This window comes from Theropithecus gelada, chromosome 15 (genome assembly GCF_003255815.1).
Source record: "Theropithecus gelada isolate Dixy chromosome 15, Tgel_1.0, whole genome shotgun sequence".
NCBI classification, from domain to species: Eukaryota; Metazoa; Chordata; class Mammalia; order Primates; family Cercopithecidae; genus Theropithecus; species Theropithecus gelada.
In genome coordinates this window covers 8406429-8431939 of record NC_037683.1, presented here as the reverse complement: position 1 = coordinate 8431939, position 25511 = coordinate 8406429, and the positions used below count along the sequence as shown (strand labels likewise).

The window sequence follows — 25511 nt, the reverse complement described above, 5'->3', positions numbered from 1 at the left end:
CAGTGGTGGGGGCTGGCTGGCAGAGGGGCTAAGAGTGGATGGTGGTTAAAAGGAGTGCTGACTCCAGGGTAGCAGCTGGGCAAGGCTTGGGGCTCCCACCTCCCCCAGGTTCAGAGCCGGCTGAGGACCAGGAGTCCTCCCCTCTGGGGTCAGGGCTCACTATGGAACAACTGCCTTGGATGGGGTCCCAGGACCTGCTGTTTTACTGGGGCTGTGGTTGCGGTGATCAGGGCTTTGGAGCCGCGAGACCAAGCTGGGAAACTCCTGATGTAGAGAAATTTTTGAAGTCGGGCCTGGGGTCACAACTCCCAGCTGCTTTTTACAAGCAAGAGACTTCACCTCTCTGAACCTCAACCTTCCCTCCTGTCCAGTGGGTTCGCAGCCAGACAGTCTTTTATTCACTGCTTACTGGGTGCCCTCTGGAGTCTGGGCAGGTGCCAGACTCTGAGAAGACAGCCAGCAACCAGCCCTGGCCTGAGGGATGAAAGCCGGGCCTTCCCGCACTGGCTCACCTTAGGGTTTCCCATCCTTACTCGGCTCCCGGGGGCTACGGTGGGGAAGGAGGGGCTCTGGGAGCTGCAGAAGGCCCGGGCTGCCGGCACCGGATAGAAGTGAGCACCAAGCTCCCTGCGCCAGTGGAACTTTTATCCCCGCTTCCACCTCGAAGGGTTTGAACGCTTCCCCAGGCCCAAGAAGCAAGTCTCTCGAAGGACGGCTGCGGCCACCTCCCGCCCCTGAGTTACATGGGTCGCAGCCACTGCCGCCCTCCTTGGCGCCGCCAGCCCGCGGGCCAGGGCCAGGAGCCGTGAACCGCCTGCACCCCGCCGGCACGCCCCTGGGAGAGTGAGCCGGCGCCCGGCCCAGGCGGGGACCTGGTGGGAGGCGGGTGGAGGTGGGGACGAGGCCGGGGGAGGCGGGCCCCGCCCATCTGCAGGTGGCTGTAAACCCTGAGCGGCTCCAGGCGGGGGCCGGGCCCGGGGGCGGGGTCTGTGGCGCGCGTTCCCCCCACGTGTCCCCGGTCGTCGGCCCTGCCCCCCGGGCCCTGTGCTTATAACCTGGTATGCGCACCCCTGCCAGCCCTGCTCTGCCGCCTACCACCGCTGCCCGAGCCCGGTAAGGAGCCCTCGGCCCCTCTCGCTGCCCACTTCCTAGCCTAGGGCACCCCCTTCCCGGGCCCAGCCGAGGAGGCGGAGGAGACGCGCGTTCCGGGGCCCGCGGAGGCAGAGGGCGGACCCCCGATCGCCACTCGCCCGGGAGTGGGACCCAGGCAGGAGGGAAGAGGCTCGCGATGCTCAGACGCCTGGCGTCGGATCCCAGGTTCCTGGAGCCTGGGTGACGCGGCGGGGGCGCGAGTCCCCGGGCCCGAGGAGCGGGTCTGGTTATTTGTTCCCTGCGCAGCCGGGTCCCTTCGGGACTCATTCGCGGATCCGGCTTCCTCTGTGTCGTGAAGCCCCCACATGGAGAACTGGGGAGTCCGGAGCGTGTAGGGGGCTCCCGATTCTCTCTCCCTCTCTCCGACTCGCCGTCTGTCTCCACCTCTATTTCTCGGCGTAAAACCAGGATTCCAGCCCCTCTCGGGCTTGGACGTATCGCTTTCCCCGCAGCCTCAGTTTACCCTGGACAGATGGGCGTGGTGGCCCTGGCTCCCTTCCCTGCAGGGGGCGGCAGCCACCCGGCTCTCCCCGGTGGGGCTGGCAGTCTCGCGGCGTCGCGGCGGGTTTCCTGCTGGCCGGGGCTGGGCTCTGAGGAAGGGGCGGTGCCAGGAATATCCTCCATCCGGGCTGCTGTTGCCTTTGGCCCCTCGGCGACTGCCCCCTCCAGGGAGACAGGGTCATTGTGAAAGAGAGGAAACTCCTCTCCCAGTCCGCGGGGGCTGTTCCTGAGGAGGGCTGGCCTGGCCTCAGTAGTCTCTGAGAAATGGAGAGTCCGCTTTCGAGCAGCCGGGTCAGGCTGCAGGTCTCAGGGCAGGAACAGACCTGTTCTCTCCCCAGGGGTAGATCAAGACCTAGGGGACCTGGGCTTTGATCCTCGGCTCCCAGCAAGCACACACCCGGTGATGGGGAGACCTGGTGAGGCCTTGGCTCAGCCTCCAGATTCCCAAGCTTCCCTTTCATTTTCTTTTCTTTCTAAAAATTTATCAGAGATGTGGACTCCTCATGTCGCCCAGGCTGGCCTCGAGCTCCTGGGCTCAAGCGATCCTCCTCCCTCTGGCCTCCTAAAGAGCTGGGATTACAGGCTCGAGCTACCCGAAGCGCCTGGCCCCCAAACTTCAGTCTGTTAGAGCTGGCTGGGGCTGAGGGCTCAGGAAACATGCAGATAGTGTGAGGCTGCTAAGGGCTCTGTATAGACTGTTGGGCGCTGGGCTTGGGTCCAATTACACAATAACTGTGCCTGGGGTTAGGTTCTGATGAGAAGGAGGGAGAAGCAGCCACACAGACTGGGAAGCTTGGCTAGGAGCAGGTACTGGAGGAGTCTCCATTCCAAACTCCCTCTCCCTCCCAGACCCCTTTGGCCCAGGGCCTGGGGCGGGGAGCTTGGGGGTGGGGGCGGGGCCCTGTCCTGGAGGGGCCATCTGTGCACCCTGCTGAGAAGTAATTCTGGTTCTGCTCTGTGTGGGTGGATCAAGTGAATGAATAGTGACTCCTGCCTGCTGAGCGCCTGGGCAGGGCCAGGCACGTGGTAAGAGGGAAGGGGAGGCCCCACTCTCAGCACAGTCTCCTTGCTTGGGAAGCAGGCCCAGGGCCCCAGGAGCTTTGGAGTGGAGCCAGGTCCAGAACTGCCTGCTGCACACACGCTTCCCCCTGCCAACCCCGGCCCATCTCATCTTTGGCCCGTGGGTGCTGGAAGGCCAGCCAGGTCAACCAGATGCCTCATTTGAGCACTGACTACACAGCCCCCGAAGTCAGTGGTTTGCCTGTGGGCACTGGGCACCCATGTGGAAAGAGGTAACTTCTCTGGAATTCAGAGTCTAAGGCTCTGTTTTCTGATGTAGCTTTGGGCAAAGTTGATCTTCCAGAGCGTGGCCCCCTCCCCAGAACTGGGGGAGACCAGGCACCCACAGGCACTCTGATATGAGTTGAGTGAATGAAGAATGTGCCCTTCCTCCATCACCAAAGACAAACCGAGCTCAGCCGAGTTAGAATGTCAGAGAGGGGTTGCAGGGGAACCTTCCACGGGGCAGTAGGCCTGAGCTGTAGCGCACAGGCTCTCCGGAGGAATAGTGGGCAGGTTGACCATGACCCACTGGGGGACTGGTTTTCTGGAAGGTGTGTAGAGCAAAGGGGAGAAAATGTGAGGTCTCCTAGGAGCCAGGGAGAGAAGGGCCGAGTGCAGGGAAGAGCAAGTGGCCTGCAGTCAGGCTGGGTTTGAAGCCACTAGCCTGTGACCTCGGCGAGCCGCTTAGCCTCTGCCTCTGTAAATAGGTGGCAATGGTAGTCTCCACCTTAAGATGATGCACCTGTGACTCTGAACATAGTAGCTGCTCTTGTTGTCATTCCAGCTCTGACGTTTTCAAGTAGCACGAGTTTTCCTTAGTGTCAAGCAGGCGCCCAGGCTGGCCTGTTTGCTGGAAGCTGAACAGATGGCTGTGGCTGGCGCCACAGAGAACGCCATCCCAGTGAAAGCCAGGTGGCTCTGGTACCTTGATGCAAGGCCACCTTCCCTTTTGGTCTCTTCTGGTGAAGGAGGGCTGGAGGGCAGTGGGCATTTGCCAAGGAGCTGGAAAAACCTGCTGTGGCCGTTTCTGGGGGATGTGGTGGGGGTGGAGCTGGGACTAGGGGAGGCTGAACTCAGCCAGGATCTGCCTGCCAGCGCAGCTCCCAGGAAGAAAGTTCAATGTCCGGGAGGGTCAGAACCCAGAGGGCTGTTAGGTTGTACAGATGGGGAAATTGAGGCTTAGCGAGCCAGGAACTTGGCTGAGGTCAGCCATGGCAGCGGTGCACAGAGCTTAGTGGACACATGCTTTGGTGCCCAGCTCTAGGCTCCTTCCCCCAGCATCTCACCAAATCCTTACAGTCGCCCTGTGGGGAGCAGGCTGTTCCAACCCCTATTTTGCAGCTGAGCAGTTATGCTAGAGAGCTGGAGCCACTCAAACCCATGTCTGGTGGACTTGACCTGTGTGCTGTGCCTGCCGTGAGCACTCACTGGATTGCAGCTGCCATTCCTTCTCTCCCTGTCACTTCCTCCCTGACAGCAAGCCCTCAGTTTTTGCCTCGGGCTGCAAATGCAGCTTAGGGACCTGCTGAGGCTGAGGGAGGAGGGTGCCCCACCCGCTGCTGGGAGGGCAGGAGCAATGTTGCTGTCTGATTACATCATTTTCCCAAGCCCATCTGCCCAGCTCATTTCTCTGCATGCATACACAGGCCCCAACACCCACACACATGTGCATGCACACAGGCACACATGTGCAAGCCCAAACACATTACAAACACGCATGCAAGCACACACATTGTGTACTCTCAGGTACACACCCCTGGGTGAGTACACACACACACACACACACGCGCGCACTGTCTCAGGTACACACGCCAAGTCCATGCATTGCTTCACCATGCCCAGCCCCAGAGGCTGAGGGCCTCAGAGCCCACACCCGCCCAGATATAGCCTGGCAGGCAGGAGGGGCTCACTGGTTCCGTTTTGTTTATTTAAGACAGAGTTTCACTCTGTCACCCAGGCTGGAGTGTGGTGGCACGATCTTGGCTCACTGCAACCTTGACCTCCCGGGTTCAAGTGATTCTTATACCTCAGCCTCCCGAGTAGCTGGGACTACGGGTGCATGCCACCACACTCAGCTAATTTTTGTATTTTTAGTAGAAATGGGGTTTTGCCATGTTGGCCAGGCTGGTCTGGAACTCCTGATCTCAAGTGATGCACCCACCTCGGCCGTCCAAAGTGCTGCGATTACAGGCGTGAGCCACCGTGCTCGGCCATGAGAGCATGTGTAGGACTCCACAGCTTCGGGGCACCCCAGCCCTCTCTTTGCAGTGAGGAGCTGACCTCCAGAGAGTGGAACTAGCAGCATTGTTCTAAGTGCCTGCCACAGGCATCTGGGAGATGGTCCCTGTTTCCATGGAGCTCATAGTGGGGGAGAGGGCAGTTAGAATACAGCATGATGGCCGGATGTGGTGGCCCATGCCTGGAATCCCAGCACTTTGAGAGGCTAAGGCAGGCAGATCGCTTGAGTCCAGGAGTTCAAGACTAGCCTGGGCAATGTGGTGAAACCTGATCTCTACAAAAAATACAAAAATGAGGCAGGTGTGGTGGCATGTGCCTGTAGTCCCAGCTACTTGGGGCTAGTGGCACTGAGCTGGGGTGGAAGGATCCCTTGAGCCCAGGAGGTCGAGGCTGTGGTGAGCTGAGATTGCATCACTGCACTCCAGCCTAGGTGACAGAATGAGACCCTGTCTGGAAAAAAAAAAGGATAGAGCTCTGATAGGCAGGAGGCATGGCGGGTCACTGAGGCAATGCAGGTGTTTCTGCAGAGCTGCTCCTCCCTGTGCCTACCCTCTTGGCTCCAGGTGCCTCTGGGAGGGGGCAGGAGCAGGGGTGACTCTCAGAACTGGGTGCATCTTGGGCCAGCATCATCAGATCACACTTGCCCAGGACTTCCCTTCCTTGAGTCTCCCCGAGAGGGATGGTGGTCTTGTACCTGTGAGCAGTGGGTTAAGGAGCTGAGCCGATGTGAGTTTGAGTCCTGGCTCAAACAAGATGCAGGGCAAAGTTTCTTAGCCCAAGCCTCAGTTTTCCTGCCTCTAAAATGAAGAGAATCCCAAATGGAAAGGGTCAGCCTAAGACGGACATGTCCATTCCCTTGATTGTGGAGTTGGTGTCACAGGCGCATCCGCAGGCCGAAACTTGCTAAATTGGACACCAAAAACTATGCGATTAGTTTTGTAGCTCATGAGTGTGCTGATTGGCTATTCTCGTGTGTTTGCGAGGTACCACCCTCAAACTTTGTTATGATGTTGGCTCATTACCCATCTGATATTAAAAAAATGCAATTTATGATCTGTCAAGTAGACCTCAATAGAGCTGTTTTACAACATACAACAGAATTTTTCCCAACCCAACCACCCCACCCACGCCATCACACACAAACAGGGATAGGCTTCTACGCATTTCCTGAATGCCTTCTGGGGCAGGGGCAGGGGGCAGGACAGGTGGCTCTGGGGCTCCTGGGCTTCCCCCGCTCAGTGAGGCTGTTCACAGGAGATAAGGTTTAAGGCCTCTGGGATGCCCGGGCTGCCTGCAGGCAGCTGAGTAGCTTTGCTTTTGCAGAGTGGTTCACTGCACCGTGAAGACAGATTCCAGACGCCAGGAACTCACGCCTCCAATCCCAGGTACTGCCCACCTTAAGTCCTCCCTGCCTCCCTTCCTCCCTCCTTCCCTCCATCCTGCATGGCCAATTGCCTGGCTGCAGTTGCCATGGATACCACCTGCTGGCTCCAGGGTCAGGGCCTGCTGAGTCACCAGCAACTCGGGGGCAGGGGCTTGAATGCCCAGTAGGGACGTTGTGGGCACCGACCAGAACCACCTCCTCTTCCCCAGCTGCGTGGCCCCTAAGGTGTTTCCCCTTCTAAGTCCAAAGGGCAGCACAGGCCTGTGAGCCCCGGCTGACTGGCGGGTGGGACCGTGCAACATGACAGGACTGAATACTCATGTGACGGGGCTCCAAAGTCCACCTGGCTACACGGCCGCGCTCTGCGGCACAGGCCGGGAGGCCTGGGAGAGCCACTTCCTCTCCCCGAGCTTCCAGGCACACGGACAGTGCTCAGGATAGCGATGCCTGCATCACTGCAATGGTGATGGCCGGGTGACCCTTCGGGGCTCCGCTTCCCCAATAGTGTCTAATAAAGACCCTGGGTGACTCTGACCTTGTGACGTTGGTCGGACTCAGGTGGAAATATTCCCAGGCAGAGCAAACATGCCCTGTCCATTCAGGAAATGTGGGATGCTGGGGCCAGGTGTCCACAGAGGCTGGAACCCGGAGGCCTGGGCCCACATCTGCCCCTGCTGCTTGTTGATCGGATGACCTAGGGCACGTGACCTCGTCTCTCCAACCCTGGTTTCCTGTTCAGCAAATTGGACGCAGTAAGGGCACCCAAGCCCAGGGCCACAGGAGGCATGTGGGGCAGGCAGAGTGAGCCCAAGGGCAGCCCAGGATTCAGGGAGAGCCCTCGGGGAAGAAGCATGGCTGTAAAGACCAGGAGACAGGAGGCTGTGGTGCCTTCAGGACGCTTCATTGTGGCGGAGGGTGGGGCAGGATGGGAGACCGCAGGCGCTTCCCGGCTGCAGAGGGCCTGGCTGCAGAGGGCCTGCTCGCCCATCTGTCCCTCTCCCGGGAAGGGCCGCTGGTTGCAGAGGTTTTAGGCCTCTGCTTATCTATCGCCTTCCCTCCCTGGGCCTCAGTTTCTCTACCTGCACACTGGGGGAGTTGCTCTCTGAGTCCCTCCAAACTGGGCATTGGCAGAGTTGAATTCAGAGGTGTTCACATTTGGAGAGACACCATGTCTAAAATTCCAACCAGCGAAGGTTCCATGGGGTTCCAGGTAGGAGAGGGACTGGGGCTGGGCACCTGCCCCACAGCATCCTGCTCCACCTGCAGGTGGGTGTCGGCACTGCACACTGGGGAAGCACGGATTCGTGTGCGCTGTGTGACCCTGAGCCTGCCACTGACCTCTCTGAGCCCTGCTGTCTGCCTCCCCAGTAGGGATGACGACTCCTACTTCATGGGGTTGTACTGGGGGTTCAGGGGCACAGGGAGACCCAGCTGAGGCTCCCAGGGCCCTGCCAGTGCTTGGCAAGGAGCAGTTCTGATGGGGGATGTGTCAGCTGCCAGAGGCTCAGAGCCAAGGCCCCTCCCACATCTCCTGCCTGAGTGCCTTCTTCATATCCTGGCCTTGGGCCAAACTGCTCAGCCTCAGCCGCCTTACCTCCCTGCTGGGGGATCAGGTCCAAGAGATGCCTCTCCCTGGCCAGCCTAGGACGGCAGTCAGCATTCCCAGGCCCCAGCGTGGTCCGTGGGGGTGTGTGCAGACTGTGCGAGGTCAGGGTCCCCGGGGGTGGCAGGCGCTGAAGGTGAACATCCTGTTCCCGACCTCCAGTGGCAGCTTGCCCGGGAGACAAGGCTCAGGGCCAAGGCTGAGGCGGGGCCATCTGCAGGGGCTGGCGGGGGGCACTGGCTGTCTCAGGGTCACTCAGGTTCTTCCTCGACTCCCGCCAGACACCATGTCCAGCAAAGGCTCCGTGGTTCTGGCCTACAGTGGCGGCCTGGACACCTCGTGCATCCTCGTGTGGCTGAAGGAACAAGGCTACGACGTCATTGCCTATCTGGTGAGGGGGCGACCTGGGTGTCTGTCTTCCTGCATGTCCCGCAGCTTGTCCTGTCCGCCCCCTGCCAGCCTCTGTCCGGGTTGTCAGCCTGTCTGCTCACCGTCACTCAATCAAGCCTGGCCTCTTCTCTCTAAGCCAGTCTTGAACTGGAACTAGGAAAATAGCTTCTCGTTGTACTGCCTCACTTTCTCTATATGCAAATTGGCCATCCTTGAGATGCCTTCCAGAGCCAGGTGATGGGGGCGCGGGGAGGGCACAGCAGTGACCTTGGCAGTGCTGCTGGTCCGCCTGCTTGCAGAGAGACAGTGGGCTGTCGGTACTGCACACTGGGGAAGCACGGATTCGTGTGCGCTGTGTGACCCTGAGCCTGCCACTGACCTCTCTGAGCCCTGCTGTCTGCCTCCCCAGTAGGGATGACGACTCCTACTTCATGCTGCCAGCCCTGGGAAGGCACACAGTCTTCCCATCTCCAGAGTACGCTATCAACCTGCAATAATTCCGCAAAGATTGTGGAAACCCGAGCTGGAAGGACGCTGGGGGTCACCTGGTTCTGGGATGGGAAATAGGTCACGGGTAATGGGTTATGCGTGATGCCACTTCCCCATCCAGGGCCCATAGGAGTCATCCCTTGCAAACCAGCTCCTCTCTGACTGAACCTGACCACAGCTCTGAGTCCTCTGTGTGGCTGTGCTAGTCAGGACTGTTGGGTGTAAATTTTAGAAACTCAACTCAAACCAACTTATGTGAAAAGGAAAGGGAAAAGACAATTCTTGGCTCACATAACTGAGAAGTCCAGGGATAGGATGGCTTCAGGTAGGGCTGGATCCAGGTGCTTCTAAGATCTGTCCCCAACTCTACTTGGCTTCATTCTTGGCCTCTCCACAGGGCAGGCAAGGCTCATGGTCACCCTCATAGCCCACCTTTCCCAAAAAGGAGGGCTTACCACCAGTAGGGCCCATGGGAACCCACCGTGCATTAGTCACTATGACTGCATCATGGGGTGAGAGACTTGGGCCATGAGCCTGCTCCTACAGTGGGCAGGATGTGTTCCTCTCCATCCCTGTGGAATGGGGTCCACCCAGGAAAGAAGGTTCTGTTTCCAGAGGAAGTGAGGCTGGGTCTCTGGACAGACAAAACTTAGCTCTTGCCAAAAGTGATTTGTTTGCTGGCATATCGGCGTGTCTCACCACACTCAATGCCCTTGTCATTCAGGTTGGGGAAAGTGAGCAGGGGAAGAAATACTTTGCTCACAGTCACCTGGTGGGTGAGAGCACAGCTTTGAGGGGCCGCAAAGAGCCCAGGTGTATCCATCTCACTGTAGGCAGCACAGCGGGGCAATGCGAGCAGGAGCTGGTCGTATAGAGCCCTGGGCTACCACCTGGGCGATTTAAAAGCTGAATGTGATTCAGAGAAGCACCTGCAGCTGGGCTTTGGCAACATTCCAGTGTCTGGTGAGCAGAATAAAGGGCGCGAGGGCTGAGGCCAGGATCTGGGCAGCAGGCCAGAGTCCAGGCAGGAGGAAGCATGGCAGTGTCTAGACAGGGGCCGTCGGACCCCGAGGTCAGGGCACCGGCCGCAGGGACAGAGCTGGAAGTTCCTGAGCACGGGCTTCTCTGCCTCCCGCCTCTTCAGCTGCCTTAGGATGGCCCAGTCTTTGACTGGGGAGGAAAGCTGGAGGCTAGGAAGGCCCTGACAAGCTAATCTTTGCACTGGCCGAGAAAGAGTTTTCTGGAAAACACAGATGAGTTTCAGGAGAACCCTAGACTTTTCCAGCAACGACTGCAGCCTGTGTGGCCAGAGCCAGGCTCAGCCAGTGCTCCAACCCACGGAAGCCACCGGCCAGCGCCACGTTGCAATCCAGCTCCCTGTCTCACCTCCTGGAAGAATCTCACCTCTCCAAGCCTTGGACTTTGTGCTTTTTCCTTCTTACTGTGACTTGGCCATGGAATGGAAGCTGTCTCTGTAGCACAGGGGATGGGGGGCTGCTGTATGTGGACGGTGCGAACCCAGGGCTCCCCGCAGGGGCTGACAGGGCCTCTCTGCTTCTGCTCCCCAGGCCAACATTGGCCAGAAGGAAGACTTCGAGGAAGCCAGGAAGAAGGCACTGAAGCTTGGGGCCAAAAAGGTACCAGGCGGGAGGCAGGGGTTTGGGCTGGGAGTGGGGTGGTGATGTGGAGGGGCAGTGGTGGATGCTCCTGCCCCAGGGATCCCATCCCTTCCAATGTGTCTTCTTGCTTCTAAGAGTATGAGATCTGCTCTCAGGTGTGTGAATACTCTTGTTTTTCTGCCTCCCCCAGGCCCCCTTCCACCCACTCACCTTCCCATGCAGGTGGAGTGTCTCTTCCCCACCCACCTACCTTCTCTTCTCTTTTATCTCTCTGTCCATCTATGCACCCACTCACCCTCTTTTATCTCTGTTTATCCACTCATCCACATATCCATCCATCATTCATCCCTCCATTAGCTATCCATCCATCATCCATCCATCCATCATCCATCTACCCATTCATCATCCATTCATTCATCCATTATTCATCATACATTGTTCATCCATCCATTACCCATCCATCCATCCACCCAGCCATCCATTCACCCATCAACCATCCATCCATCCATCCATCATCCATCCACCTATCCATCCATCACCTATCCACCCATCCACCCATCCATCATCCATCCATCCATTCATCCATCATCCACCCATCTATCCATCCATTCATCCATCATCCATCCACCCATCCATCCATCACCCATCCACCCATCCATCCATTCATCATCCATAATTCATCCATCCATTACCCATCCACCCATCATCCATCATCTATTCATCATACATCCATCCATTCACCCATCATCCATCCATCCATCTATCCATCCATCTCCATCCATTCATCCATCATCCATCCATCCATCCATTCACACCTCATCCATCCATCCATTCATCCATCCATCCATCATCCATCTATCCATCCATCATCCATCCATTCATCCATCATCCATCCGTCCATCCACCCATCATCCACCCATCCACCATCCATCATCCATCTATCCATCCATCATCCATCCATTCTTCCATCATCCATCCATCCATCCATCCATTCACCCATCATCCATTCATCCATCATCCATCTATCCATCCATCATCCATTTATTCATCCATCATCCATCCATCATCCATCCATCCACCATTCATCATCCTTCCATACATCATCTATTCATTCATCCATCATCTACCCATGCATCCATCCATCATCTGTCCATCTATCCATCCATCCAGCCATCCATCCATCATCTATCCATCCATCCATCCCACTATCCATTCATCCATCCATCCACATATCCATCTGTCATTAATCCCTCCATTGTCTATCCATCTATTCATCTAGACAGCCAGCGATTTACCTATCCATCCCCCATCCGTCTATCCCTCCATCCTTCATCCATCCACCATTTATCCATCCATCCATTCATCCATCCATCCATCTGTCATCCATCATCCATCCATCTGTCCATCATCCCCCTACTTGTCCTTCCCTCTTTTATCTCTCTGTCTACCCATTTTTCCATTCATTCAACAGAATCAGAAAACTCATTGAGTCTGGTGCATTGATTGTGAATCTAGGCATGTGGCAGGCAGACCCCTGTCCCATACGGGACATATATGGTGAACAGGATCATCAGGACCCCTGCTCACATGTGCTCACTCCCCATGGAGAAGCCCTTGCCACTTGTGCCCCTTCATTTGGGGGAGTGAGCAGGGGACATAACAGGGATGATGTGCAAGGCCACCAGCCCACCTGCCGGGTCAGAACTGATCCCTTCTGTGGGGTGCTTCTGCAAGGTTGCTAGGGTAATTAGCATGTTAAAATGGATATGTTAAAATTAGCATGTTAAAATGAGGGAGTGGATGCCCCAGTCCCAAGTCACCTACTGGCCACAGGCCTGGAACTAGAATGTCCCTCCTTGGTTCTGTGTCTCCCAAGTGCTGGAGAGGAGAGGGGTTGTCCGAGCAGTAGCCCAGGACGGGGTGAAAGAGCTCTGAGTGTTGAAGATTCGAGTGCACTTTCAGCAGCGCGGAAACAGGGCTTTGTGCACGGCTTCGGCTTTTGTCCTTTACTCTGAATGAGCAGTTCTCAAACCTTTGGGTCTTGGGAACCCTCTACACTCTAATTTATGTAGAGTTTTTCCATATTTATTTTCTTGCCTATAACATTAGGATGGGCCAGGAGCAGTGGCTCATGCCTGTAATCCCAGCATTTTGGGAGGCCGAGGCAGGTGGATCACCTGAGGTCAGGAGTTCAAGACCAGCCTAGCCAACATGGTGAAACCCCATCTCTACTAAAAATACAAAAGTTAGCTGGGCGTGATGGCGGGTGCCTGTAATCCCAGCTACTCAGGAGGCTGAGGCAGGAGAATCACTTGAACCCAGGAGGTAGAGGTTGCAGTGAGCCGAGATTATGCCACTGCACTCCAGCCTGGGCAACAACAGCGAAACTCCGTCTTTAAAAAAAAAAACCAACCAACCAAACAAACAAACAAAACACACTTATCCTAATGTTTTTCATATATCTTTAGTCCCAATTGCTTTCTTTTCTTTGCCTTTTATTTCATTTTTTAAAAGGATTTTTTCAAAATAATTATAGACACAGGAAGTCGCAAAAGCAGTACTAAGAATTTCTCGACTCTTAAAAATTATTGAAGGGCTTGGCTGGATGCAGTGGCTCACGCTTGTAATCCTAGCACTTTGGGAGGCTGAAGTGGGCAGATCTCTTGAGGTCAGGAGTTCGAGATCGGCCTGGCCAACCAGCCTGGTTTCTTTAGTAGTGAAACCCCACATGCCTGTAGTCCCAGCCACTCGGGAGGCTGAGGCAGGAGGAACCTGGAAGGCAGAGGTTGCAGTGAGCCAAGATTGCACCTCTACACTCCAGTCTGGATGACAGAGTGAGAGTCCGTTTCAAAAAAAAAAAAAAACAATTATTGAAGGCCTTAGAGAGATTTTGTGGATAATACCTGTTGATATTTATCATATTAGAAATAAAAGCTGAGGCCGGGCACGGTGGCTCAAGCCTGTAATCCCAGCACTTTGGGAGGCCAAGATGGGCAGATCATGAGGTCCGAGATCGAGACCATCTTGGCTAACACGGTGAAACCCCGTCTCTACTAAACACATAAAAAAAAATTAGCCGGACGTGGTGGCAGGCGCCTGTAGTCCCAGCTACTCGGGAGGCTGAGGCAGGAGAATGGCGTAAACCCGGGAGGCGGAGCTTGCAGTGAGCTGAGATCCGGCCACTGCACTCCAGCCTGGGCGACAGAGCAAGACTCCATCTCAAAAAAAAAAAAAAAAAAAGAAATAAAAGCTGAAATGTTTTAAATAAACGGTACATGTTAACATAAGTAACATTATACTTATGAAAAATATTTTCTCAAACAAAAAATTTTAGTAAGAATCTTATTGGCTTCCATTTTTGCGAATCTCTTTAATGTCTGGCTTAACAGAAAACAGATGGACTCCTGTAATTGTTTTCTGCATTAACCTGTTTTTTGTTGGCTTGTTTGTTTTTCTCTTTTAGCCTCCCCGGGCTTCCTTGCTATGTGATGCCTTGTTTTATTGAAGTCTATGAAGAAAACTGGGCAACATAGTGAGACCCCATCTCCACAAAAAATAAAAAACTTAGCCGGGCATGGTAGCACATGCTTGTAGTCCCAGGCTGAGGTGGGAGGATTGCTTGAACCCAGGAGGCTGAGGCTGCAGTGAGCTAGGATCACATCACTGCACTCCAGTCTGGGTGACAGAGAAAGACCCTGTCTCCAAAAAAAAAAAAAAAAAAAATTTAACTCAGCGTCTCCCTGAAAAGTCACTGGGAATGCCTGGGGGTCTACATTTCAAGAACCATTCCTCTAGATGGAGGTTTCTCAGTCGTGGCACTGTTTCCATGTGGCTGGCCGTCCTGTGCATGGGAGGATTTTAGCAGCATCCCTAGGCTTTACCCACTAGCTGCCAGAATTACCCTCACCCCCGACCTGGCAGTTGTGGCAACCAAAAATATATCCAGATATTTCCAGATGCTTCCCCTACTCCCACCTCCCACAGGGACAAAACTGTCTCTGGTTGGGAACTACTGCTGTGAGATCTTAGGTGACAACTAAGTCTCATCTTGGGGCGGATTTAGAAGCCACATCCAGTTTCACAGAATAGTGCATCAGGATTGATGAGCAGGCCGGCCGCAGTGGCTCATGCCTGTAATCCCAGCACTTTGGGAGGCTGAGGTGGGTGGACCACCTGAGGTCAGGGGTTCGAGAGCAACCTGGCCAACATGGTGAAACCCCATCTCTACCAAAAATGCAAAAATTAGCAGGGCATAGTGGCGCGTGCCTATAATCCCAGCTACTCAGGAGGCTGAGGCAGGGGAGTCGCTTGAACCCGGGAGACAGAGGTTGCAGTGAGCCGAGACTGAGCCACTGCACACTCCAACCTGGGCAACAGAGTGAGACTTCGACTCAAAAAAAAAAAAAAACAAAAAAAAAAAAACAAGCTATTGATTAGCAATGTCTGCCATGAGTGCAGGAGGGAGAGTAACAGTGCAGTGTGCTGGGGTTGATGAATGATGTCTACTGCAGATGCAGAAGGAGAAGTACCGGGCACAGCCTGGGTGGCCCCTTGTAGTTCTCAGCTAGCTGAGGCCCCTGGGGCTCTGGATGCCAGCTGGCCCCTGTCCTTGCCGACTTCTTCCTTCCGGGCTTCTCTTCCCGTAGGTGTTCATTGAGGATGTCAGCAGGGAGTTTGTGGAGGAGTTCATCTGGCCGGCCATCCAGTCCAGCGCACTGTATGAGGACCGCTACCTCCTGGGCACCTCTCTCGCCAGGCCTTGCATCGCCCGCAAACAAGTGGAAATCGCCCAGCGGGAGGGGGCCAAGTATGTGTCCCATGGCGCCACAGGAAAGGTGAGGCACCTGGGAAGGGCCGGGCAGAGGGAGATGCGGAGGGGTGTGGGAAGGAGATGAGCACCTCTGGAGCAGTTTCCTGGTGTGCCTCAGGGGCAGACTTGGTGCAAGGCGGCTGCACAGCTTTGTTTAAACCCCAGTGAGATGGATAACAGCTCGCCCCTGCGATCCGTGCACTGCGGTACCTGAACGCCCATTCTGAGTCCTCACCTCCACCATTGCTGTGGGAGCAATGTCACCTCACTTGGCAGACTTGCTGCTGAGGCCTGGGGACATTGTCCAAGGTTGCACTGACCAAGGTCACTGCGTGAGTCCCCCAGAGGACACACAGGAAAGTGTTGAAAACCCCGAGTTGGCAGAGTGGAGTTCAAAGGCGAGCTCTGCTGCCGGCTCACCGTGTGTCCTCAGCCAGGGCCCTTCGCCACTTCCTGAACCTCAGTTTCTTCATTTGCAAGATGGGGGTCACGCCCTGTCTTAGTTTCTCAGGGCTGGGGTAACAAAATGTCTCAAATTGGTGGCTTAGAGCACAGAACTGTTCTGCCTCAGGGTTCTGGAGCCCTGAGGTCCATAGTGAGGGCGTGGGCAGGGCCACGCAGCCTCTGAGGGCGCCAGGAAGCCTCTGGCTCAGGCCTCTCTCCAGCTTCCGGTGGCCTCTGGTGTCCCTTAGCGTGTGGCTGTGTCACTCCCGTCCTCCGTCTTCCCAAGCTGTCTTCTTCCTGTCTTCGCATTGTCTTCCCTCTGCTTGTCTGTTTACCTTCCCCTTGCTACAGGAACCCCAGTCTTGGATTTCCTGCCTTGGATGAGGCCCTGCAATGACCTCATCTTAACTTGGTTACTTCTTTTTTTCTCTTTCTTTTTTTTTTTTTTTTTTTTTTTTGAGACAGAGTCTTACTCTGTTGCCCAGGCTAGAGTGCAGTGGCTCGATCTCAGCTCACTGTAACCTCTGCCTCCCAGACTGAAGCAATTCCCCCGCCTCAGCCTCCTGAGTAGCTGGGATTACAGGCATGTACCCCCCCACACCCGGCTAATATTTGTATTTTTAGTAGAGACAGGGTTTCCCCATGTTGGGCAGGCTGGTCTTGAACTCCTGACCTCAAATGATCCACCAGCCTTGGGATTACAGGCGTGAGCCACCATGCCCAGCCTTAACTTGGTTATTTCTGTCAAGACCAAACGAGGCCACCTTCGGAGGGACTGGGGTTAGGACTTGAACCCATCATTTTGTGGAAACACACATCAACCCGTCCCACACCCCTTCCCTCCGGGCTGTGTGTCCCAGTGCAGACTGCAGGGCCCCCGTGGGGTGCGAGACAGGAAGCCCCCTGCCTGCTGCCCTTCAGAAGGCGATCCTCGAGAAACCAGATTCCTGACAATGTTGGCAACTGTCGGCCAATGATTTTATAAAGACTCAAGTCATGAGCTCTTACAGTCAGTGGACGGCATGCCAAGAGCCTGGTACAGGAATTGACTGCTTACCAACCCCACAGTCAGAAGGCTCAGAAACTCCCCAGTGACGGGGAGCTCACCCTGACCCGGGCTGGTCAGGGTGCTGATGGTGGGAACAGATCCTGGCTCACTGTGGTGCAGGGACACACACACACAGCTAAGATGATGATGGAGGAGACACGGTTGATTTGAGGGTGGCCTTGGAGACAGCCACCCACCAGGATGGCACCTGTCATGTCTTTGAAAGTCCAAGTGTTCATTTCTTCACTGGAGCACTAGTTCAGCAAGCTTGCACTGGGTGTCTGCTGGGATTGGGCGCTTGCTGGCGCTGACACACCGCTGAACTTCTTGGGCTCACTGCCTACCCTCAGAGAGCCCATTTCCTGGCAAAAGAAGAGAAAATGGATGTGTGATGAGGAATGGGGGCGGGGCCGGAGGTCTGTGCCAGGGAGCTGCAGGGGCAGCAGACAGGGGCTAAGGATGAGTCTAGAGGAGTGAATAATGGTATGGAAGAGTGTGAGAGGTAGAGGGAACAGCCTGTGCAAAGGCTTAGAGCCAAGAGGCCCTGAAGGACAGTCTGTCTGGGGCTGTGGAGCAGGAGCTGTTGCCGTTGGGGAGGCAATAGGGCCAGGACTGGGCCGAGGCCATGCCGGGAGGTTTGGCTTCATCCTGAGGGCAACTGATGAGGGGGCAGAAGGAGGTCTCCGGAGGCGGAAGGAGGTCTCCGGTTGGATGGAGGTGGCCAGTGATTCCCCCAGCAAGATGTTGGGGAAGAGACAGGGAAGAGCTTCTCACACAGACTGCGGCCTTGGTTTTTACTGTCACTCCAGCTGTGGGTGATGGGATGGTAGGAAACCAGGCAAGGAGGGTTGGGCGGGCCTGGGCTGTTGGGCAGGGACGTGTGTGTGCTGCCATCCATGCAAAGCTGGTGCCAGAGAAAGAATGCATAGGAGGGAGAACCCGGAGGATCAGGACTGGGCGACAGAGCGAGACTCTGTCTCAAAAAAAAAAAAAAAAAAAGCTCCCGACCCGTCTGCCTTAATGGAATGAGCTGGATCGTGAGCTCCCCGTCCCAGGAGGCATACAAGCCGAGGGCAGGGGATCAGAATTCTAGGAGGGGTCCTGCCCTCAGGTCTTTCCAACGGTACCATTAAGGTTCAGTAGGGCGGCATTCAGGGCTTGTGGAGTGCATGGGTGGGTGGGTGAGTGTGGGTGGGTCGGCTCTGGCTCGGGTAGCTCCCAAGTCCACGTGGAGACCCCGACGCCAGACCAGCCCACATTTAGCCTGGAACAGCCTCCCGCAGCCGTGTGCGCCCCTCCTCCATATGGCCACCAGAGGGCGCCAGAGGCTTGGGTTTGAGGCCTTGGGAGCCAACCAAGGCGGGAGGAGGTGGCGGCGCCGCCGGGGTCCTGTTTCCCACCCTGGTCCTGCAGGGCGTGGTTCTGAGAAGAACGCCCCCCGAAGTAGTGCTGTGGCCACTCGGTACTTGGGGGCGTCCCTCCATTCACACTCAGAGGACCCAAGAGGGATGGACTCCAGAGATGCCCGCAGCAGGTGCTACCTGGCACAGCCACCTCTTTCCTGGGGTTGACAGGCAAGGCCTACTCCTGTGCCTCAGTGTCCCTTTATGACAGTACCCAGGAAACCCCCAACAGCCTCTGGAGACAATTTCCGAGAACTTGGGGTGTGAGTGGGGAACCAGGAAGGCGGGGAGTGGGGGGGATCCAAGGCCTTGGAGATGCTGGTCCAGCCTTCAGGCATTTACCCCCTGAGTATCTACCCAGCACCACCATCCCGTGAGTATCCACCCAGCACCGCCCCGGGCGCCATCACAGGGCGTACCATCATGGGACGGGCCAGGTGGAGGCCCTCGGGTCTTTGGGCTCAGGGAAGGTGACAGCAAAATGTCAGGGGGAGCACGCATTGGCCTGGGATGTGAGGGGAAAGGGCATCCTGTTTGCAGGAACTGCCAGAGCCCAGCCCTGGAGGCAGAGGCGGAGGCAGCCTCCCCCGCAGCACCCCGTCCAGACGGCACCTGGTACAGAAATTGAACCCCACTCTCCCCTCCCATGCCCTGCTGCCAGCCCCACCCCTGCCCACCCGGAGAGCTGCACCGAAGCTGGGGTGGCCCTTGCAGGGCACCTCTCTCCCCCTGGTTTTGGAAGAGGGGCCTGGAAATATGATTCTGAGACTCTGACTGGAGAGCAAGAGTTTTGTAAATGGCACCATCTGTGTGGCTGGCCCAGGGCAGATGGGAGACCCCAGGCCCCCCCGTCCCAGTGGGCCTGTGTTTACACACATGTTTACACACGTGTGCACTAATATCAGCATGCGGACACTTGTGTGTGAGACCCTACATCCCCCTTCTCCTGGGAAAGCTGCCGGGAGCTGCCCTGGTGCTGGGGTCTTGGGGTTCAGAAGGGGAAGGACTGGACTGGCCTCCTTGGCTCTTGCCTGAGACGAGGGCAGAGTTTGAACCAAGGAAGCGTCTGGCCTCTTCGAGAATCTCTGGCTCCTGAACAGATGGGTGTCCCCATGGCAGCATCTGGATGGGCAGACAGCAGCTCGGCTGTGCCTGGCTGGTGAGGCACAAGCCGGCTTTGTGTTGGGGAAACATGAAGCCGTGAGGGGGAAATAGCTGGGCCATGCAACACGGGACCGTGCCTTACCATCTCAAACGAGGCTGTCTTTTAGTTGCTCCAGGAATGGGGCCAGCCGGGGGTCCGCAGGCAAATGTGGCCACCCCCACCTCAGTGTCCCCATCCGTAAGATGGGACTAACAGAACCTGCCTCCTGGGGCTGCTCGAAGGATTCAGTGAGTTAATTACGCATGGAGCTCAGCCCCGCTGCCTGAGTGTGAACTATTAGGATGAGCGTGTTTGCTGTGTGGCCCTGGACAAGTGGCTACACCTCTCTGAGCTTCACTTTCCTCATTCGTGAAACAGGGCTAAAAATCCCCCTGGCCCTGGGCCTCTCTGAGTGACAGCACACAGTGGGTGCTCACTAAAGGGCCCGCTTGGAGGGTGAGTGAGGCCAGCCCGAGGCCTGTGCCGCGCGCACAGCTCCCAGCTCTGCAGAGGCTGAACCCTGGATTCTGTGCCACCTGACGAGAGTCTGGAAAATAGCATGTAATTCCCACCGCTGCCTGGCTGCGCCCATGCAGTTTTCACAGTAGGCGAAAGGTCCCTCTGTCATTTCCACAGCGCTTAAGTCTTCCTCCGGGCCGCCGAGCCCATGGGGAAGCAGGAGACGTGGGCAGCCATTTTCTCTCTGGGGATAGAGCTGGGCTGGCGGCTGCCTGCGCTGACCCCGGCCGCCGCCGCCGCCTCCTCCTCCTCCTCCTCCTCCTCCTCCTCCTCGGCATCAGTGTGGACGACAGTCCCAGCTGTGTCGGGAGTAGCGTTCACAGCTCAGTGGGGGTGTTGGGGTGTCTCCATTTGCCCACAGAAGATGCAGGCGAGGCAACCTGCCTGAGGGGGTGGCCATGGCCTGGGGGTCCTGACCTTGGGTCCCGGGCCTACCTTGGCTGTGTGTCCTTGAACTGGTTCCTTTCCCTTTCTGGGCCTCAGTTTCCCTCTCTGTGCAGAGAAGAGCTGTGGAGCAAAAGGCCTTCAGTGGTCACCTCGTTCCACCTCCTCCCTGAAACCAGCCATTGAAGAGATGGGGAAACTCAGGCTCAGAGAGGTGACAGGGTTCCCAAATGTATGGGTATGGGGGAGTCCGAGCATCCTGATGCCCCAGCCCTGAAGTGAGCTTGATTTGGGCAAAGTCAGCAACATGGGAGCCTTGAGGAAGAGACTATAGTGTGAGCTCTGGGGCTTCGGGAACAGGGCCTGGCTCCCCAGGTCTTGACAGTGGCTGGGCCTCCAGCCCCAAGGGGTCAGACGTGCCCTGCAGCTACCCACGTGACATGTGTGCCCTCTCCTGTACTCTGCCATGTCCCCAGATGTGCACATCTCCCTCCTGCCACGTGCCCACACATACGTGACCTACGCTGCATGACTCCACATGTGTACATGCTCTGCCCAGCTCTGTCTCTGCCATGGACTGTCCTTGTCCTCACTTCCTCCCCCAGACCCCAGAACCCCCATCCTGTGGTTCCTGACAGCCCTCTGTTCTGCATTGCAGGGGAATGATCAGGTCCGGTTTGAGCTCACCTGCTACTCGCTGGCCCCCCAGATAAAGGTAGGATGTGGCTCCTCCCCTGAGCGGGAGCACTGGCAGCTGCAGCCCCTGGTGGGGAGGAGGGCGCAGGGTTCTGGGAGATTGCACAGGACAGGCACAGGATCTTCTCCGTGGCAGGGGTGCCCATCAGGTGGACAGCCTGCTGGGGAGGCTCCCTTCGCTGGGGCCAGCTCCAGGGGACACACTTTCTCCCCCCTGCCATTCATTCTTCCCGGAGGTGCTATCCAGGTGCTGGGGCATGGGATAGAGAGTCCCTGCCACTCTTCAGCCATGTCCCTGGCATTCCCCAGGTGCGGGCAGATGGCTCTGGCACCCCAGGTGTGGGCAGGGATGGCTCTGGCACCCCAGGTGCGGGCAGGGATGGCTCTGGCATCCCCAGGTGCGGGCAGGGATGGCTCTGAGATGTGGTTGCTGGTGTCTGGGATGCTCAGAGTCCTCCGAGCCCCAGTCAGAGCCCCCAGCTATGCCTGGCTCCTCCCCAGGCCGCCTGCACCTGGTCCCCAGCATCTCTGAGCCTTTCCTAGGGTGGGAATCACCAGGATCTCAGGGCGTCAACCACCCTGGCCTGTGGCATGTCACCCAGGCAGGAGGGCACCTGTGGGTATTGCCCAGCCTGCTACTAGCACCCCCACCCCTCCAGCTTGCCCTTGGACCTGGCCTGTGTCTGCGCATGAATGAATGGACACGTTCATTCCTTCACTCAGCTCCAGGAGTGCCATGTGCAGGGCCCGGGGCAGGGCTGAGCAGTGAGATTTGGATGCATACTGCCACTGCAAGCTGCCCAATTTTTCTAGTAGCCATATATATATAAATATATGAGAGGGAGAGAGATTTTTTTTTTCTGGAGACTCACTCTGTCACCCAGGCTGGAGGGCAGCAGCGCAATCTCACTGCAACCTCTGCCTCCCAGGTTCAAGCGATTCTCCCTGACTCAGCTCCTGAGTAGCTGGGACTATAGGCACGCGACACCACACCTGGGGTTTCTCTATGTTGGCCAGGCTGGTCTCGAACTCCTGACCTCGTGATCCGCCCGCCTTGGCCTCCCAGAGTGCTGGGATTACAGGCGTGAGCCACTGTGCCCAGCTCTAGTAGCCATATTAAAAAATAGAAAAACAAAACAAGGAACATGATTTTAATAACATGTTTTACCAAAACCCATATATCCAAAATGTTATCATTCCTCATGTCATCAATGGAAAAAAAATTTATTAATGAGATGTTTACCGTCTGGTTTTTTTCGTGTTGAGTCTTCAAGACCCAGAATGTGCTGCATGCGGGCGTATCTCGCTAGCTGGCCGGATTTCAGGTGTTCTGAATGGCCACCCGTGGATTGTGGCCACCTGTGAACAGCACAGGCCGAGAATGAGCTCTTTTGAGACCACTTTGGGCTAAAGCTCTGGACGAGTTGCCCCTCCTAAGCCCCCAAGGGGCTCACAGGAGTTTCCATTTTGTTCTTTCTAAGAGGAATCTCTTTCTCGTGCCTTTAACCAGCTGGTAGCTGCCTGGGCTGCGTGGCCTGGAGGTGAGCCGTAACGAGCTCTAATGATCTGTTTTGACCCCAGACACCAGGCAGCTGAGTGGCCGGGACAGGAGCTGCTTGTTGACTTGCTGCCGGCGAGGCCGCAGGACGGGGCCCTCCCTCGGTTCCCACAGCAGCTTGGGGGGCCAGGGTGTCCAGTTTCGAGGTCTTTGTCTGCAGAGGCCAAGCTCAGGCACTGAGATGGGATTGGGGCAGGGGCCAAGCTGCTCCAGGAGCTGGGAATAGGGCTGTAGTCTTCCCACGGCTGCTCGGAGGGGCTGAGGCAGTGGCGGGCCCCTTCCATCGCCCTGTATCACCATCAGCTCCACGGCCCAGCAAGCGAATGGTGTCTTTACCAGCACACACAGACGCCTCCGAGTCCTGCTCAGAGGCAGGGCCCTGGGAAGCTCCAGGGCTGAGTGCGGGGCTCTTTTTACCAGCTCAGGCCGAGGGGCTCAGGTGGAACGAGTTGGTCCCTCAGCCAGGCTGAGTCTTCCCCCACTTCTTTCCCTTCCACACCCAGAGAAGTGGGCGGGGGGCAGCCTATGCCTCTCCAGGCCCCCGACCGCACGTGGGGCCAGGCCAGCGGCGGTAGCTCTGTGGACTCTCCCTGGGTCATGGCAGTGGCCCTGTGGCTGAAGGGCGCTGGCAAGGACCATGAACCCCGTCTAGTTCAAACTCTCAGGTCTCGGTTGGAGAGACTGAGCCCCCAGGGAACAGGGACCCCCTTCTCCCGCCAACATACCGCCATTCTGCCACAGAGTGCAGGCTCCGTCCAGCCGGCCCCGGTGCAGGAGTCTGTGTCCTTCCCCTCCTTCATGGCGCTCCCTGCTCACCCTCCACAACGGTATCCTCTCTGGGGACGTGCCAGAGACCCCCATGGGCCCCTCCCAGGAGAGGTCAGCTCTGCAGTCTACGGGCCAGAGGAATCCCACAGCTCGGCCCTCCCGGCTCTGACCCATTGTCCTATGTCCAGGTCATTGCTCCCTGGAGGATGCCCGAATTCTACAACCGGTTCAAGGGCCGCAGTGACCTGATGGAATACGCAAAGGTATGGCTGAGTCTCCCCACCACCCTCAACCTTTCCCTACAACCCCCTCCCCGGGCACGTCCCTGCTGGGGGCTGTCTGAGCCAGTGTGGCCTAGGCCGGGACTGACCCCATGTGACGGGGGACTGAACTTCCACCCCGGCTGCCTACACACGTGGCCTCTGTCCCTGGGGCCGACCCCGCAGAGGTGTGGTCATCTGCCAGGCCCGTTGCCGGGGCGGAGCCTCTCTGAGGCCATTTCCCAGTCCCCCGAGTCAGAGGACACAGGGCTCACTCTCCTGCTCCCCGGGAGGCGGAGACCAGAGCTCTGCTTGCCACCTCCGCAGTGTGTCCCCCTTGGTGTGTGTCTCTTGGGGGGACGGCTGGGGGATGTGATCGGGAGCTGTTCTCCCAGTTCCCTGGATACTAATTGCCCCTAGCTCTTTCCCAGGAACAGGTAGGCGCTCCAAGGGACAGTCACAGACAAAGCCTTTTACGGCACCAGCCCTTTTTGAAGTACAAGTTGCAATAAAACATATTAGAAGTTTTGCATCAAGAACCTTAGCCGCTCCCCAGGGCACCTTTCTTTTTAGCGACTCGATGGCAGCCCTTGACAAACAGCCTCAATCAATCAGGCCGGGGAAAAGCAACTCAGTGCACACACCAGAAAATTGCTCAGGTTTTTAAATAGCAGTCGCCAAGGCTGGCTGTGAGCTCTCGCTGCAGCCAAGGTGCTGCGTGGTAGGGGATGCGGCAGGGACGCAGCCCTGCCCCCGCCGCCAGCATCCCATTAAGACCTGGAGTGCTGGGAGGGAAGACCTTCTCCACCATCTGTTGTTTTATTATTAAGAGGGGAGTTTACAAGAGCAAAGCCCATATGTTGCCAAACAAATTGTCAAATAGCAGACCTATTAAGGGAGCTGGGTTGGCGAGGTTTCTCCCGCTTGTCTCCTTGATGATACAGAATATGAAGCATGTTTCATTTTTAAGAATAATGAATTGGAGCCCCCACCCAGCTCTACCCTCATGCCTGGAGTCCTGGACAGACAGGGGCAGGGCTGACCCCTACGTTGCCCTTTCTTTCTGTTAAGTCCCCAGACAAAAGCGGCTTCTGATTTTTCTAGCATAGGTGAGTCTCGGGAGCACTGCTGTCCTTCCTTCTCAGGTTTTGGGGAGAAGGTGCTGAGCTCAGCTTCCATCCCAGATAACCTTTTGAGCAGGAAAAGTTTGCCAGGGAAAGATGAGCATGGGCCCCTCGGCCACCTACCCTCCTCCTAGAGACGGGTTTCATCAGAAATGACTGTGGGGAATCTGAGCACATTGTAGAAGGAGGCAGAGGCAGCGTTTCTGCACCCAGGAAATGTCAGAATGACTGAGCAGCGATGAGGCCTCCTCCAAAATTCCGAGCCAGGCAGGATCTGAGCTGGATGACACAAAAATCAATGGGGCTGTGAAAATCTCCACTTTCAAGACCCTTCGGTAGCCAAGGCCAAAATGTGCCAGAGGACTCATAGAAAACATACATTTGCTTCACTGGCTATCCTCTCCCCACCCATCGTCCAACGGAAAAGCACTCAGAACCACCCTATCCTTGTCATTGTCACCATAATTTTTAAAAAAAAAATTTTAGAGACACTGTCTCACTCTGTCACCCAGGTTGGAGCGCAGTGGCACAATCCTAGCTCACTGCAGCCTCAACCTTCTGGGCTCATCTGACCCTCCGACCTCAGCCTCCTGAGTAGCTGGAACTACAAACGTGCACTAGTACATCTGGTTCATTTTTGTTTTTTTTTATTTTTATTTAATAATTATTTATTACAGACAGGGTCTCACCATGTTGCCCAGGCTGGTCTTGAACTCCTGGACTCAAGTAATCCACCCTCCTTGGCCTCCCAAACTATTGGGATTGCAGGTGTGAGCCACCGCACCCAGCTTTGGCTAATTTGTACAATTTTTCTGTAGAGACAGGGTCTTGCTATGCTGCCCAGCCTGGCTATAATTATTATTCTTTTTAAAGCCAGACCACAAGGTGGGAGCTAGAAACAGGATGGTCTCACGT

At 56.4% G+C, this 25511-nt stretch overlaps 1 protein-coding gene and 1 non-coding gene across 3 annotated transcripts in view; both read left to right on the top strand.

Annotated features, from left to right (window-relative positions):
* The first annotated feature begins 819 nt into the window (after positions 1 to 819).
* Positions 820 to 25511, top strand: part of ASS1 (argininosuccinate synthase 1) — a 56587-nt gene continuing 31895 nt past the window's right edge. The window contains exons 1-7 of one of the 2 annotated variants that reach the window (XM_025359172.1): positions 820 to 1113; positions 6277 to 6338; positions 8222 to 8331; positions 10388 to 10456; positions 15085 to 15273; positions 20849 to 20905; positions 23401 to 23475. In XM_025359172.1, coding sequence (XP_025214957.1) covers positions 1061 to 1113; positions 6277 to 6338; positions 8222 to 8331; positions 10388 to 10456; positions 15085 to 15273; positions 20849 to 20905; positions 23401 to 23475 — 615 coding nt within the window. In that variant the 5' untranslated portion in view covers positions 820 to 1060. The remainder of the gene's footprint in view (positions 1114 to 6276; positions 6339 to 8221; positions 8332 to 10387; positions 10457 to 15084; positions 15274 to 20848; positions 20906 to 23400; positions 23476 to 25511) is intronic. The other variant, XM_025359174.1, reaches the window with a different exon arrangement.
* Positions 5884 to 5985, top strand: LOC112608814. The gene has a single exon (XR_003116097.1). It is a non-coding gene; the product is annotated as a small nucleolar RNA U13 (small nucleolar RNA).